Below are 14,018 nucleotides of genomic sequence, written 5' to 3'. Positions count from 1 at the left end.
GCTTTGGGGCCATGAGCTGGGGTGCTCCTTTGGGTCTTTCTTGCTGTGTGGACTGAGAATCCCTGGGGATGAGAACTCTGTCTTTTGCTCTTTCTTGCCCCTTGGTCCTGAGGGGATGACCAGCAGGCCGGCAGGACCAGCACCAAGAACGTAGTCTTCCTCTCCGTCCTGCTTCCCCAGGGCTGGGCCCAGGTCCTCATGTCCAGGGCAGGAGCTTGCCCTGGCCTGGGGCTCCCCGGTCGGTCCTGGGGATGGCGTGCATGGTGCTGGGGGAGAGGCCTGGCAGCATCTGATTCCTTCGTCCCTCCCTCCGTGCTCGAGGGCTGCATCCCGACCACAAGCCTGGGAAGCTGTTCAGATGGTTTGGATGTGGAGACCGAGGCTTCCTTGGAAGGAAGGGCCGCATCCTCGACCCAGTGAGGCCATGTTCTCTCTGACCTCTGCGCCATCTCGCCCGGACCTGAGCATGCTCCCAGGATCCAGGAGGTGTCCATGGCCCGGTCACTCTGTCTGTTCCTTGATGAGCTCCTGCTTTGAGGGCTGCAGAAGGTTCTGGCCAAGAAGAGGACATCCCCATCAGAAGGACAGCTGCCCCCGGTCTCCCACCTCCTGGGCCTTCCTGGTTGTCTGTCCTTTCTGCTGCCGGAGGAGCTCAGAGCCAGCAAGGCATCAGCTGCTGGGGCGCTGGCTCAGGTCCCAAGAAGGTGGTGTCTCTATGAAGTACGGGACTGTCCTGGCACCTGTCGCATGCAGGGCAAATTCTAGGTCCCTTGTCCAGGCGGTGAAGATGCCTTTCTTCCAGGGCTGGGCTCTTCTGGATATCCCTCTTCCCTGCATCCTGCGTGACGCATGGAGGGCTGGTCAGGCGCTCTGGTGCTGTGCAGTTTGGGACCAAACTCGCGTGCGCTGTTCTCGGCCAGAGCCAACCCCTTCTCCTCCATGTAGGGCCAGCCCGTCTCAGGACCGCGTTGCACAGCGCTTTGCTCGACCCAATGCAAACACGTCTTGTTCCAGTGGTTTGCCTTGCAGCCCATTCCTCACTGGTCAGAACCTTCTCTGAGGATGGCGAGCGTGTCACATCAGATTCTCGCATGCTCCGTCCTGGCACAGGAACGCTCACGGTATCCCTGGGAAGAATGGGTAGCATTCGGCGCCTGCTGGAGGGTTTGAGAGCACGTCTGTGAGGAGCTGCCCTGTCCCAGATAAGCTCAGGACCAGAAGGGGGGCCAGAGGTGCGGGGGATGGGGAGCCTCGGACATTGCTGGCGGTGGCCTGGTGAGGAGCTCCCGACTTAGCAGAGTCACAAGGACTTGTGAGTCCCTGGCTCTGGTCCACACCAGACCTTGAGAAAGCTTTTCTCAGTTGGTCAAGTCCCTGCTGATAGAGTCCACAGCGTGGAAAAGATCAAATTCTGGTGGAGAAGGTGAGCACCAAGAGTGGTACACGTCATGACAGAGGGGAGTGCAGGCCCCTGGGCACAGGCCACGGAGCTGAGGACTGCCATGTGACATAGAGAGGGTGAGAATCTTCAGGGCGACTCCTGAGTAATCAGAGAGGGCTTCCTGGTGGAGGTGACCCTAGCACAGTCTCAAGGACTTCATCATCAGTGGCAGTCGTACAAAGGGAAGAGTGTGTCGTGCACAGTACTGACAGAGGCCGCTGGCATGAAGTCCCCGTCCCGTGTGGTGCAGCATGGTGTGTGGAGAACTCGCACATCGTGCTGCAGTTGGAGCCCGACATGCTTGCTGGAGGGCGGTTCGGAGGGGTTGCTGAAGCACCAGAGGAACATGTTGGGCAGGAGTCAGGGAACATTTAGGGACACATCCACCTACAGAAATCTCGAGGCCTGGTGAGAGCTGACGCCCCTCCCATGCTCCTCACTGAGCAAGCAGGTGGGACCCACCCGGGCCCTGGAGGACAGGCCTCATGTGAGGCTCCCTTCTGTCTTTGGGCCATCCTGAGATCCTGGGGCGCAGAAGGGCAGGTTGGAAAAGGCATGAAACAGGTCAGGCCAGGGAGGCTAGCCCTGTGATTCCTGGGTCCAGCCAGCAAGGTTGCCTTGGGATGTCTACCCTCCCGACTGCTAGAGAGCAGTGTTTGTGGTCCTGGTCCTTGGGCAGGGTCCTGCTTGGTGCCCCACGTCCACCTGCTGTTCCCTTGGGCTCCCAGTCTCATGGACACCAGCATGCACCTGCTCCATCCTCCAGCCAGGCAGCCAGAGCTGACTCAGGGTCTGCTCCACAGCAGGTGTCAGGCCAAGAGGGAGCGTGAGCTCCTGTGCTCCTGCATGGGGATCCGGGCATGGGCGTGTGGGTGGGTCATGAAGGAAATCGTTCTCGGACATGCCCAGTGCCACGCTGGGAGCCCTGTGCCCTCTTCATGCTGTCTTGGACGTCAGCATTCATCGGCAGTGTAACTGTCGCCCTAGGTGGAGCTCCTTTTTGCAGTACACAACCGGAACAACCACACAGGGTGGCCCTGATGAGGTGCTTGGCCTTGGCAAACTGTCTGACCTCTCGAAGCCTCTCTCTCTTTTGTAAGATGGGAGTAGTAAGAACACGCCCTCAGAGTGCTATCGTGACTCCTGTGGGCTCTGGAATAAGCCACTAGTAAGCAGGCGTGGTATCATCATGGCCACCCTTGTCCTGTTCAGAAAGGTGGGCCAGGCTCGCATGGCCTGAAGTCACACAGCAGCAAAGGGCAGAGTCGCATGGGCTCAGACCTCCAGAGTCTGAGGGACTTCGTGCTTCTTCCCCTCAGTTTCTAGGCAGAGGACAGGTGAGGGGGAAAGGGCCACCCTGGAGCTCCGCGGGGAGGGGCTGGCACCGCCGTGGATTGGACCGCAGTCACAGGAAAGGAAAATGAAGTGACATTCCCCAAGCGTGGTCTCTCTTTTTCCAATTCAGCTTTGTCTGTAAACAGCCAGTATCGTCATCCCAGGCCGGGGGGACCCGGGTCTTTAGGAACCTCTATCACCACGACAGAAATCTCAGCCCTGGCAGAGACACTGCTCCAAATCACACTGCACACTCCCACCCCCATCCTGGGCGTGTGACTCTTATTTGAAGAGTTGATTGGGAGGCTTTGCAGCCCCGTGAAGAGATGTTTTGTCCCGCATCCCATTAAGGGTTTACTCAGCTGGCTGGAACAGCAGGAACAGCCACGGGGCAGCCAACCCCGTGACGGGCAGATGGCTCCCGTCACATCGCAGCTTCACGAAGCACCTGCAGTCACCGTGCAGCTGGTGCCACTGTCCAGGGCGATCCGGGTCCCTGTCTGTGTACCGCCTGCATGGCCTGCCCACCCCAGGGCCTTTGCTAACCATCTGCTGGCTCCAGTGCTCCACCCGGCACCCCTGCCTGCATCTCAAGCCCACTGCACTCAGGAGCACCAGGTTCTGAAGTCCTGGCCCCTCCACCTAGTAGGCTATTCTCCACCAGGGCAGCGGTGTCTCCCAACCTGGGCCAGAGTGAGCCAGGGTCGTTCCGCATGACAGGGAGCCAAGCCGGGGCGAATGCAGTGGAAGGACACCACTCAAATCTTACAGAGCCCAGGACAGCCTCTCAGCAGGGAGTGTCAGCAGTGTGGTGGCTGGGAAACACATGCTGTGTGGCGGGGTGGACACAGAGTGCATGAGGGGCAGACCCCGCAGACCAGAGTGAGTGAGCTGGGGAGACCCTGCCGACTAGAGCTTATGAGCTGGGGAGACCCCATAGACCAGAGTGTAGAGCTGGGGAGACCCCCCAGACTAGAGCACGAGAGCTGGGGAGACCCCACAGATGAGAGTGCGTTAGCAGGAGACCCCCACAGACCAGGGTTCGTGAGCAGGGGACCCCACAGTCCAGAGCGCCCAAGGCAGGGAGGTGCTGCAGACCAGGGTGCGTGAGGGGGAGACCCCACAGACCAGAGCGCATGAGCCACGGAAATTCCGCAGACCAGAGTGCAGAGTCGGGGAGACCTCGCGGACCAGAGCTTACGAGCCGGAGACCTTACAGACTCGATCATGTGAGCAGTGGACCCACTAGACCAGGGCTCATGAGCAGAGGACTCTGCAGATCAGTACGGGTGAGCCAGGGTCCCTACAGACCAGAGACCGGGAGCCCAGGATACCCCGCACACCAGAGTGCATGAGCGGGAGACCTCACAGACAAGAGCACGAGACTGGGTGAACCTGCAGACCACAGTGCATGAGAAGGGGAATCCCTCAGACCAGAGCGTGTGAGCCCGGAGACCCCGGAGACCAGAGCGCTTGAGCTGGGGACCCCGCAGACGGACTGTTACAGCAGGTGCCTTCCACGCACATGCTGTGTCCCACGTGGGCCCTCCCTGCTGTCCATGGGTCCATTCTTCTACACCCTTAAGTCCAGAGCAACCCAAGGGGCAAACGGTTGTTTTTACCAACTACCCCCCCCATTTCACGGGGAGGCTGGGACTCAGCCCCTCAGTACCCACGAGACTCTAACAAGCTGCCCGCTGCCCCTTAAGTGTCCGTGGGGCATCCGGAATCAGTGTCCGGGGGGGCCGTATGTCCATGCGCGAGGCGAGGCCACAGCAGCCACTCAGGCCAGGCTCTGAGGCAGGGTCTGTCTGGCCCTGCACAGCCGCTGTGGCCCCAGGGTCCGTGGTTATGGCTGCGTCCCTCCATCTGTCTCTGTGTCCGTGTGTCCTGTCCTGTGTGTGTGTATCTGGAAAGGACGCTTGTGTCTGGGTTGGGGGATGATCCAGGACCGTCTCATGTTGAGATCCTTCGTTTATTTACATTAGGCAAGACCCGTTAAAGGTATCCGCCACAGGTTGCAGAGTCGCGAACGCAGACGTGCCTCTCTAGCAGCCACTGTTCAGCCCCTTCCGGACCGCGATGTCTGACGCAGTGAGCGCGGTCCTAAGAGTAAAAGCGCCACCACTCACGGGGAACGAGAAATCTTAGAGGAGGCACTTGTGCACGTGAGAGGGGCTGGATGACCCACGGGAAACACTGCGGGCTTGGCTGGCCGCGGCCCGTGGGAGTACCCTGCACTCCAGGCAGGGGGAGTATAGGCTGTCCGTGGCTGGGGGCTAAGTGTGCAAGGTTACAGGCCCGGCACGAGGTGTGCTGACCTTCCCACCCCTTCGGCAGGGCGCAGCCCTGGGACTGGCTCAGCGGGCGGGTAGAGTGCACCTGACGTTCAGTTAGGGCTGGGATGAGTCTGGCAAGAGCACGTTCACATACACTGCTGGTCACCACAGCACATGGCAGAGAGAGAGGAGGAGGAGGACCCGGCTGCCCGAGGCAGGTTCCTGAAGGCACGTGCCCCGCAGAAGGGGCCTACAGGCTGAGGGACATAGAGGCTATGGGGAGCCATAGGTTCAGGGGGAGGGACCGCCTGGGAGGAGGCAGGGTGGGGGCAGGGAAGGGCTCAGAAAGGGGAGGAGGAGGAGCAGGTAGGAGGAAGTGGTACCTGGGGCGCTGGGAGCAGAAAGCATGGCAGGAGTGAGCTGAGCGCATGGCCGGGGCTGGGTACGCAGGTGGGGGCTCAAGGTCTGGTCAGCGGGCAGGTTGGTGGCTTTGCGGATAGTCTCCGGCTGTGCTCGCCATCGGGCGTGGCCCAGGGGAAGGACCTTCATGGATGGAACGTGATTTAGGGGGTGTCTGCTCCCTTGGGGAGTGGCAGGGTCCAGGAGACCCTGGGCTCTCCACTCTCCAGCAGGTGCAGGCATGAACACAGAGCAGAGGGAACTGGGCGGCCAGAGGGATGGTATGCGCAGCGCCCCAAGGGAACAGAAAAGAGGAGCCTGACTCGCAGGGGGCAGAGCTGGGCGTCGAACCCAGGGAGACCTGAACCCAAAGCGCCCATCTGCACCCCACACTGCGCCGCCTCCTGGTCATGGAAGGCTGCAGGTGGGAGAGTGGGTTGGTGGGGCCGGCCACCTATGCGGATGCACAGTTCTGCTGGAGGTGGGGTGTCGGTGCCCTGACGGGCCTGCCCCCTTCAGACCCACAGAAGCATAAATGAGCTCAGCTCGCTTTGACGCTGGTCTCGGCTCCCAAAGACCCGTCAGCTCAGGGGAAACTGAGGCAGCGTGACCCTTTGTCCTGCCGTCACAAGGCAGGCTTCCCCGGAGCATGCTCTGGCTGGTGGGGCAGGCAGCGGTCCCCACCTCCTTGGTCGAGCGCCAGAGACCCAGGGAGGCCAGGGCGAGGCTGACTTAGAGTCCTCAGATGCTCTGAGGGCCCCAGGCAGGGCGTGCCCTTCCGGCCCCCCCCATCCTGTTTCTTCGCCCCAGGGAGTGTTTCCCAGCCCATTATCACATGAGTGCTTGGCTGGGTCACCCTTTGTCAGGGCAAACATCAGGCATGTGCTAATGGTCCCCTTAACCATGGCCAGTTGGGTCTTAATGTCTGTTCAATGACACCTGCTATGAAGGCTCCCATAACGGAGCTCTTAATGGCAGACGAGGGGCTGTTAGACCTCGGACACTTAGCCCACAGCCATGGACAGATCCCGGAGGGCAGCCTGCCCCTCCAGAGGGCCGAGGGGAGGGGCTTGGGGGAGACACCTAGAGCCCCCCTTGTTCTGCTGGGCCCCTGAGAGTGGGAGACACAGAAGTGGCTCTGGGGGGATGTGGCCAACACCAGAGCCCATCCCGGTTTCCTGTACAGACCACTGACCTGCGCTCAGAATGAACACCAAGCACTCTGTTTCCCGTGTGGGGTTGGGGATAAGAAATACCAGGGACGGGGAGCGGGAGACGGGTCCCTCCGTGCCGGGTCCCTCCCAGCAGCAAGCAGGTCCCTCCCTGCCCTCCTGCCCCAGCCTCAACCTCCACACTCGGGTGCGGGGCAGAGACGGCTTGCGAGGGTGCGTGGGGACGTCACCGGCCGGCACATCCGTTCTCAGACGCTCTCTTTGTCCTCACGCCTCCCCGCTTGTGGTACCGAGGCGCGTCCAGGCAGCTGGTGCCCGCTTGCTCCTGGGGCACCTGTCCCCCTCGGGAGGAGGGGTCTCTAGGTGTGGGGATCGTTGGTCACACACGAGTAACTGGAAGCCTTCCACGATGAACAGAATGTTCCCTGTGCTTGACAGGTGTGTGGTGGGACCAGAGGCCGAAGCGGTTAGCACAGCCGGCCTGCTGGGCTCTCTCAGACGGGAGCACACCCGGGAGTTTGCCAGTGGCCAGGGAGGTACGACGCTCCATGAGGACGGGACGGTGTGTGGAACAAGGGGTCACAGGAGGGCACCCACGTCCCATGGACGACAGGACAGGGAGCTCCCGAACGCCCTCTGAGGGGGCGCGCAAAACTGCGGCTGAACACCCAGCATCTTCCTCGAATACAATTAATTCTTTCCATCAGCAGGGAAGTTAAAACATTTTTATATTGAAGTTAACAAGAATATATCACAGTAAAAAAGCAAACATTGCATGGTTCTTTTTTTTTTCTTAGGATTGAATTTTTGAAAGTGAGGTATGTTTTGTGTCTCCCCAGGCCTTGCTGAAATGTCCGTGGCAGTGTCGGCACTCGGGCCCGAAGGACGGGAACGTCAAGGGGCTACTGATGGTGAGGGGTCCCTCCGGGAGGTTCTCATCTGGGAGTGAGCTGGGAGCAGACCCCCATTGGAAATAAGCGAGGCGGACGATTCGTGCAGGACGGAAGCCAGGGCTCCGGCTTGGATCCTCCTGGAACGGCCAATGTAGAAGCCCCGTGGAGGGCAGGACAGCTGGGAGGAGCAGAGGGGTCCGCCTGGAAAGACCTCTGAGGCTCAGAGCCCGTGGCACTGGCTGGGACTGCAGACCCCGTGAAGCATCTGGCGTCCGCACCCGCTCACCACGCCACCGTCCTGGGTGCTCACGGCATCAGTAACCACACAGTGCGGCCCCAAGGAGTACTTCCTGCACACCTTGCAGTCTGTGGGCTCACACTGTCCAGAGCACGTTCACCCGTGAGACAGCTGCTGAAGCAAGAGCTGTCTGGAACTAAGTAGAACACGGCTGACAGGTGCCCAGGAGCACGTCCGGAGCCCAAGGCCCCTCCAGCCCGTCACTGTCCCCTTGGTCCCACGTGGTCAGAGGTTCCATTCAGGTGTTTCTGGAGAGAAGGCAAATGAGCAGCGTCTCTCGCGAAACTTTGTCCTTTTACTCAGAAAGGAATGCGCTCACCAAAATTTCTATCTGTGCTCACGGACAGGAACCGGGGCGCGTGGCCCACGTGGCCGCAGGGAGCCTGAGAAGGTGAGCCATCATCAGGAAGCATGGCCGCCCCAACAAGCTCAGGGTCCTCTCAGGGAACAAGGGGGTATGGTGGACATGTGTTGGCTGACATGGCTGTCCCCACCGTCCTGGGATGTGATGACCATTTTCATTTTCATAATTTGACGGAGGAGGAGATTAAGGGACAGGCAAGCCAGGTCATTTCTTTCCTGAAGACTACCTAATAGACGGGGAACCGTATCTCTGTGAGACCATAGGCAACCTGAGAGCAGGACTGTGTGTTTGTCCTTTGCCCTGTGTAGCTGTGACCCCATCACCAGACAGAATGTCACTTGGATCGATGCCTGATCGAATGCCTCGTTGATGGCCCAGTAAAGTCCCGTGCATGTCTCAGGCTTCCCCGTCCTCCCTCTCAGAGGAAAGAGTTCCAGAAACCTCCCCATGCCGGCATGCAGTTCCTCTGGGCCCAGGCAGCGTGGGTGTGCCGGGAGGACCAGTTTCGGCCGACTGCCATCCCAGCCACGTGCAGCTGAGCTCACCAGGACCAAACAAGGCCCGAAGTGTCTCAAGGAGTGTTTTTAACAAGTTGTAAATAATATCTCACCAAGTCCCATCGCTGCCTAGAATTGATGCAGCTGGTGAGAAGTAGTCATGATCCCGTGAATCGTTTGTCCATTTACAAGAACATTTCATTCACCTCCTTCCAGAAGGATGCACAGAACACGCTTTAAAAGAAGGCGTAACTGGTACTGACATATGGGAAGGCTGTGTTGCATTCCAGTTCCTCACTGGCTCATGCGGTGTGTGCAGAAGAAGGGATACTCGTAATTACTGGGGATTTTTTTAAAAAATAGAGATAATTTGTCTTTAAGAAGAAACACGGGCATCTGCAGAATGATGACTTTGTCTCCCCGTGGTCTGCTCTTGGGTCAGAAACTTGGCCGGTACCCTGCCATGTGATTGCTGGCTTCTGGCCCTGCTCTCTCACTCTCGAAGAAAGGGCGTATGTCTCAGCCTCCTGCAGAACCACCCCGCTCTTGCCTCTTGTCGCCCCTGCTAAGGCTGAGCATGGATCTCCGTATGTTGGCACGTGAACTAAGGAATAAGCCTCTGGAAGAAAGTCAGAATCTCTCTCATGGGGAAGTCTTTCCTGCTACAGCGAGCATCCCTATGACAGTTGGGCTTAAGGAGGAAGGGGGGGAGCTTGGATGACCAGGGTTGCACCAGCCCGCAAACAGAGCAGCCACGCCATGTAACAAAGCATCCGACCCTCCGTGACTTGAGACAAAGGCTATTTCTTCTCATGACCAGGGCTCTGCGGGTTCACCTCGCTACAGCTGATCTGGGCTACCCTCATTCTGGGGCGGGCGAGCGGGGCATTCTTTAGGCTCCTGAATAGACTTGGGTCTTTTCCTCAGCTTTCTGCAGAGGCCATATCTGAAGTGACGCCTCTGCCTGGTGCATAACCTTCTTGGGGGATCCCAGGAATGAAAGCTTGCCCAACTCCAGGGCACAAGGACGTGGCAAGCCTCCGGAGGCATTGCATCAAGAATAGCTCATTAGCCCAGACAGGTCACATGGTCCACCCATGTGGACCACCATGGTGCACCTCCCTCCCAAGGGCAGGGAGGGAGCAGGGCCTGGCCTTGGGGCTCTGGGGATGGGGGAGGGGCTGTGGTGCCTGGGAAAGGGCTTTAGGGTGGGGTGGAGGGGCTGTGGTGCCTGGGCAAGGGCTGGGGGGAAGGGCTGTGGGGTGGGGGGAGGGGCTGAGGGCCTGGGAAGGGCATGGGGCCAGGGGTGGGGCTTTGGTGCCTGGGAAGGGCTCTGGGGATGGGGGAGGGGCTGTGGTGCCTGGGAAAAGGGCTGTGGGGTGGGGGGGAGGGGCTGTGGTGCCTGGGCAAGGGCTGGGGGGAGGGGCTGTGGGGTGGGGGGATGGGGCTGGGGGTCTTGGGAGGGGCATGGGGCTGGGGGAAGGCTGAGAAATAAGATCTAGAATGAGGCAGTGAATCCTCCAAACTGGAGATTCAGTCTGTCCCAGAGGAAACCATGGGGTCGTTGGGTGGGGTAGGGGGAGCAGAGAAACGCAGGAGAAGCAGAGGGGACACACGGAGTGGGCAACAGGTGGAATGTGCATGGGGAGGGAAAGGGCAAATATCTCCCAGATCCCCCAAGTCCGGGTTTCTGCCCCAGACAGGTGAGAGCCACAGGTGTAGGTGGGGCGTTCCTGAGGGACACATTCCACATGTTGCCAAGATCCTCCGAGACGGAAAGGTCCCAGCAGCACCTGCCTTCCCCTGCAGAGAAGCTGTGACCCCTAGTTTCCCCACAGTCAGTCGGTCTGTTAGCAAATACCCCTTGGAGGTCTGGATGGCCGGCGGGCGAGCAGACCTGCACCAGCGTGGGTCTCCTTCCCACCACCCTTGGCTGCCACCCGGCCTCTGTTCCCCGGGCCCCGCTTTTCTGACAGTCTCTTGCCCAGTCACCAAATTGACTTCCCTGTTAGGGAGCAACCAGGTTGCCACTCCTTCAGGAGACTTCCCCTTCCCTGGGATTCTGCTTTGTGGCTCTCATTAGCATTTCCCTCCTGTGCCCCTGAACATTTCTCTTCAGTGTCTCTTCCTGGCACATTCGAACATTCAAGGAGGGGAATGTCAGCAGCAGAGGTGGAGAGAATCACTGAACAGTAAATGCTCCAAAACCTTTTGCCTTGGAAGCGCCGGGAGCCATCTGCTGTGGGGTTGACTGTGGGGCCTGTGCCCCATGTGAGCAGTGACCCCAGTGACAGCCCCCCCAGGCCCCCCCCCGCCCCCGCCTCCTCTGATTAGCAGCATTGGCTGAGTCCTTTGCATTGCCCTTCTGGGCTCCTGGGGGCAGGCCTGCAGCCAAGGGAGCTGGACCACCCAGGGCCTGGCAGGGGGCAGGTTGCTGTCCTACCATACCGTAGGAGGGGAAGGGGGCTCAGGTTTCACCTACAAATTTCAACACCTGCTTCTTCCACAATCAGGGACCTTCCACCTGCCTTTCTGCACGCTCCCGCACTACCCCCTGCACTCCGCTAAATCTGCCCCCGTGCTAGTCTGAGCTCCTGCCCACCCTCTTCCTGCCTCTCCATCACGTGTAAATGCCACCTCCTCCATAAAGCCCTCCCTGATTCCCTGGCAGGAGTCACCCACACTGCCTCTCTTCTGGGGCTTTCATAACAGTGTAACTTATCTCCTTCCCCACCTGACTGTGCTTCCTGGCCATGGGGAATTTGCCTCAAACTTTGCTTTCCTCCAGTACCTAACTAATGATTCCAGTGGAGTAGGTCCTCAGTAAATAGCTGAGAATTCATCAAATTGGGGTGGGAGTGGCAATCGGAGAAGCGACCTGATATGTACTTAAGAGCTCCCGTCCCCGGCTTGTTGCTTTGGAAAAGAGAGTGAAATCGGTTTTTTATTGAATCTGCTCTTTGCAGTGATTTTGTGCTCTTTGTTGGGCCAATTTCAGTTTTGAAGATGAATTATGACAGGCGGGTACCCGCGTGCCTGCATTACCGTGTGCTGACTGTGTCAGTTAGTGGCCGGCATCTAGGAGGGGAGTTTGTTGATGTTTCCATTAGAAAACAAAAAAGAAAGAAACATTAGGATCCATAAAAAACAACGAGCAATGATATTTTCCTTTTTATTGGTTCTTTTAAAACATTCGCTGATAATTTCCCCCATGCCTAATAGGCACATGCTTGTGTCTTTAGGTAAATCCAAAATTTGCAGAAACGCATTCTTATGATTGTTCAGCTTCCTCCCATCGTGAAGCCCAAATGAACAACTTCCCAAGGCAGCAGGCGTGGGTCTCCTGGAGGGCATTGACCCGGCCAAACGGGTCACCCGGGACAGAAGGACTCACCTGAGAGTGAGCACTGACTGTCCAGCTGTCCTCCAGCCAAGGGGGTTTAAACCTGAGAGCATTAAAGGCAGCACAGATGGGGGAACAAAGCCTGGGCTCTGGAGGGAGGGGCCTCCGCAGCCTTCAGGATGCCCACAAGACCCACCCTCCTGTCTGTATTGTGGAGCTGGACAGACCTCTGAGTAGGTGCCGGTGTGTGTGACTTTGATCATGTGTGTGTGAGCGTGAACATGCACATACCCGTGTGTTTGTGTCTGTGTGTTAGTGCATGGGGACATGTGTGTACATGTACACGTGTATCTCCAAGTGAGCATGTGGGTCGTGTGTGTACGTATGTGATCATGTGTGTCTGCCTGTGAGTGTGATCGTCTCTGCATGTGAATGAGTGTATACGTGTCCATAGCTCATGCAACAGAGTTCAGCTCCCAGCCACCTAGTGAACAGAGAAGCAGTTTGCAGAGTCCAGGGTGGGGTGACTTTGAGGGTGATACATGCTGGCTCAGGGTCACTGATAAGGATCTAAAGTTGCCTCTGGGGGGTGCCTGGGTGTCTCAGTCTGTTCAGTGTCCAGCTCTTGATTTTGGCTCAGGTCATGATCTCGGGGTCGTTGGATTGAGCTCTGCATTGGGCTCCACGCTCAATGGAGTCTGCTTGAGATTCCTTCTCTCCCTCTGCCCCCTCTGCATGCACTCTTTTTTTTTTTTTTTTAGAAAATTTACTTTATTGAAATTACATATATATAATATGTCCCATGATATAAAATTCTAGATAGTAGATTTTAAAAAGCATACTGGAAAATATAAGTATCCATTTTCCTATGTATATCTTTTGTGCACTTAGAGATTTTTTCTAGGTTTACATTTTTCTTTATTTTACAATCTGATTCTTACTTGTAGTAAAAACAAATATCATAGACAGGTATACAGCAAAAAGTAATTCCCTTCTATCCATCTCTTTCTCAGATATTGGTAAAATCCTTTCAAACTTTCAAGCACACAAATATATTTTTGTTTTTTACATTCATGGTTTCACATTTATACATGTTGTTCTGTCACTTAATTTTTTCACTGAATGCTGTAATGGAAATCTTTCATGATAGTACAGATAGAGCTACTTAAAAAAAAATAGTTGTATTGCAGTCCTTTATATATCAATAACTATTTAGCTAGTTCCCTCATGAAAACTATTTAAGGTGCTTCCAATATTTTACTAATAAAAGCAATACAGCAATGAACATGCTGGCAGCTTATTTAGAGAAAAGCACTTATTGTATTTACCTGCATATCTTTACACCCCTCTCTTCCTTTTAAAAGATTTTTTTAAAGGACAAGTGAAGTATTAAAAGCAACTAATGGAATATGTAGATACTGTGTGAGTTCAAAGGGGAAAAAAATCAGGGTTTTAGCAAAACAATTTTATTAAGTTACTTGTGTCAACAAACCAGAAAGCCATGTAAAACTAATTTTTTTTAAAGATTATGTCTGAGCTTGGGCAGATGGAAAGTTATCTAGATTGACTGCTCACTCCCTGTGGAATTTTTTGAGGATTCCACTTTATTTCTTAAAACCGTCCATGCTCAGAACTATGTGGTGTAGCTCAGTTCACTTGAAACTATCAGGCTTGTTTGGCAGCAGGTGATGGGCATTTTAAAAATTTAAGATGTTTTCTAACAAGATGCCATCAGCCACAAGGAAGAACCTGGGTTGGTGGGCAGGAGGGCTTTGTTTTGACAAGCCCCAAACTCCATGTACAATAAATACAGGACATGGCTTCATTAGCATATGGTCTTAGGACAGCTGCCCTTTATTTTATACTCGTGACCTTGTACTTTTGAACAGTTGGTGGGTGTTTTCCTTGAATACTTGGTTTTGATGATACTGTTCTAGGCTCTCGTCTAGTTAGGCAATTCTGTGTTCTTCTTGACCTCATAAAAGGATATGACAACT

At 56.2% G+C, this 14,018-nt stretch overlaps 1 protein-coding gene across 1 annotated transcript in view; it reads left to right on the top strand.

Moving 5' to 3' along the window:
* Positions 1-7,724, top strand: part of LOC309857538 (uncharacterized protein) — a 36,517-nt gene extending 28,793 nt beyond the window's left edge. Inside the window, exons 5-6 of the mRNA XM_082750273.1 lie at positions 7,065-7,162; positions 7,466-7,724. Of these exons, the coding sequence (XP_082606399.1) occupies positions 7,065-7,162; positions 7,466-7,575 (208 nt within the window). The 3' untranslated portion in view covers positions 7,576-7,724. The remainder of the gene's footprint in view (positions 1-7,064; positions 7,163-7,465) is intronic.
* Positions 7,725-14,018: the final 6,294 nt, after the last annotated feature.

This window comes from Mustela nivalis (genome assembly GCF_964662115.1).
Source record: "Mustela nivalis genome assembly, contig: HAP1_SCAFFOLD_860, whole genome shotgun sequence".
Classification (NCBI taxonomy): Eukaryota; Metazoa; Chordata; class Mammalia; order Carnivora; family Mustelidae; genus Mustela; species Mustela nivalis.
This window is presented reverse-complemented; position numbering and strand designations above follow the sequence as displayed.